We start from the raw sequence: 2769 nt of genomic DNA, 5'->3' as shown, positions 1-2769 counted from the left end.
TCCAATATCACTTCCTAAGCCTTTTAAATTTCGGTACTGCATACGAAAATTAACAACTAACTAACGTTTTCGATCGCCTCCGCGATCTTCGTCAGGTTTTATCGACGGTTTTGAAAAAGAATGCAAAAGGAATTATTTCAAAATTCAAACGATCGAATCTCTCCCGCGTGCAATAATTGCGAATGATCTAACAAGCAATTAATCTCCCTGATACCATCATACAAATGTCTCTGTCCATCCATACAGGAATACTACACTATCCTGAGATGCTACCAATGCGGGTGCATTTCGGATACATACCGCCACGCATATGATAATACGTTGCCATCCTTGAAATTAATACATTTCCCCGATTTTGACGCCTTGTAAATCTCAAGGGTCTCCAAGGCCCTGATGCGGTCCGTGTCGAATGACGTTTTAACGAGGCTGGTTTTATCAAAATCCGCCTTTATCTCGGGGTCGGTGGCGTACGTCGACAGGGCGGTGGTGTGTCTTTTTTTGGCAACGTCATATTTGTGTTCCGAGATCCTTCTTTGAACGGACCTCTTGGTAGATCCGATGTATATTAGGTCCCTTTGGGACCTGTGATCCCTTATCGGGACACTATATACCCCTGGTGCTCTTAGAAAATCCGGTTTGTCTTTGGCGTTCCTGAGTAGCGAATAGATCGATTGGGTTCTTGAGTACGCCAACTTGGTGCCCTTCTTCCGCGCTATTTCCTTGTATAGGTCCTGCATACCTCTGTTGTACTGGACCACCGTGCGCCGGTTCGGCCCCGAATTGGACCTATCCCGTGCCACCGAAGCGCCAAGTGCCGTGTTTGTATTACGGAAGTTACGCGCTAATCTACGGACGAGGCCACGTTTATATCCATGGTTAGCGGCTATGTCTTCTATGTGTCCCAGCTCTGTGAGCGTGTCCTCCCATTTAGAATTATGAGTGTACGCCCTCCTAACTAACGCCCTGAACGCCGCAATCTTATATGGATACGGGTCTTCAGACCCAGCAGGTATGTACATAGGTAGGTAGTCGGGCTTGTAATACACCCGCGTTTCAATACTGTTTACCTTGAGTTGAATGGCGACGTCTAAAAAGTGCACATCGGTGCCCGATAGTTGATCTAGTTTAAGCGTTAGCCCATACGGGTTGTCGTTAACACTGCGCAGAAAATCATGGACGTTCGGCTTGTTCTTCCATATGACCATCACGTCATCCACATACCTACGATATAAAATAATATCGTGTGTAAACCTGTGAATGACATCTCTCTCTAACTGCCGTAAAACCAACTCACACAGGTCGCCCGAAATTGGGCTCCCCATGGGGACCCCCCTTTTCTGTAAATACGTGGCGTTGTCGAACCTAAACAGCGAATTGTAGCACACCAGGTGTGCGAGCTCAAGTACGTGTTTGCGGTGTGCTGGTAGGCTATACTTGGTTAGTAGGACGTCCCTAAGGGCGCAAAAGCAAGGTTGGAGTTTAATGGATGGATATAGAGCCTGAAAATCCAATACCGTGACGTGAGTGTTCTCTGTAACCTGTGTACGCTTCAATTCATCGACCAACTCTCTGGAGTTCTTCACTGTTAAGGGATAATCTTGGAGATGTCCGGCCAATATGCGGTGCAACTCGGTTTCTAGCAACTTCGTAGGGGCTCTAGCCTTATCCAAAATAGGTCTGAGCGCAGGCATAGGCTTGTGCGTTTTCGCGAAAGCGAAAAGCCTGGGTGTATCCGGCGACGCCACCACCGCCCTGTTTAATCCCTGCGCCTTCGCCAAGGGTGTGCCCGTGAATCGCACAACCCGTGCATGCAACTTGTCTACGTAGTTATCCGCGACCTGCTCACTGTCCGTATCCACGATGTATTGCATCAACATAGCTTTATATGTCTCTTCCTTGAGTAGAACGAGTGCTCTGTTCTTATCCGCCCTTAGTAGAATGATACGCTCCTCTGCAAGCCATTTCTTGGTTCTTCTTATATGCATCCATATGCTGTCTTTTCTACAGCTTCTGTTACAACTTATTCTCATGGCAGCCTTCCATCTGTAATGTTCCTTGAAAACCTCATCCATTCCGCAGACCATTCTTTCAATGTCCGGCATTACTGTGTCCAGCAAGGGTTTATATGAGCCCGGAGTATACATCGGGCCGTGCGCTACCGTTTCGATTAAGTAATGCGGAGGAACTATGCCGTCCCAGCAGACCAGAGGGGTGGGGGGTACACTTTTCTTGTTGGGTTTTTGCTTACTCATTATCCACTGCAATTTCTTCTTGTATCTCCGCGCCAAATTTCTTGCCAATATTTCTTGAAATAAGGCAACTTTTCGATTTTCCAGTTGTAGGTAATCGCGGTGGTGTTCAAAGAGGTCATCTTCCGCTTCTATCACCTTGTCGAGGCAGGAGTATACGCACCTCTTAGATGCTCGAATAGCTTTTCTCAAACACAACCATCTAAGCTTCGGTGTTAAGGATTCGAATCCTAATGGTAGACGTATCCTGTATATAGACATGGGATACACGTTATTCTTCTTGCATTCCAAAAGAAAATTCAGCTTAGCCCTTGCCCTCGTTAGGGCTAACGTTAACTTCTTGTATGTTCTAGCCGGCATAGCTATTTATAGAAAACAATCCTCATACCGTTACTCCAATATCCAATATCACTTCCTAAGCCTTTTAAATTTCGGTACTGCATACGAAAATTAACAACTAACGTTTTCGATCGCCTCCGCGATCTTCGTCAGGTTTTATCGACGGTTTTGAAAAAGAATA

General features: G+C 46.2%; 1 protein-coding gene across 1 annotated transcript; it reads right to left on the bottom strand.

The window, feature by feature from the left end:
• Window positions 1-300: 300 nt before the first annotated feature.
• Window positions 301-2609, bottom strand: LOC136972514 (uncharacterized; the record flags this gene model as incomplete). Its single annotated transcript, XM_067267099.1, has 1 exon — window positions 301-2609. A coding segment is annotated over exon 1 (2309 nt), but the record flags the coding sequence as incomplete, so codon positions are not given.
• Between the last annotated feature and the right edge of the window lie 160 nt (window positions 2610-2769).

The sequence above is a fragment of the Centruroides vittatus genome, unplaced genomic scaffold, assembly GCF_030686945.1.
Source record: "Centruroides vittatus isolate TY-2023 unplaced genomic scaffold, ASM3068694v2 contig_2941, whole genome shotgun sequence".
Classification (NCBI taxonomy): domain Eukaryota; kingdom Metazoa; phylum Arthropoda; class Arachnida; order Scorpiones; family Buthidae; genus Centruroides; species Centruroides vittatus.
This window is presented reverse-complemented; position numbering and strand designations above follow the sequence as displayed.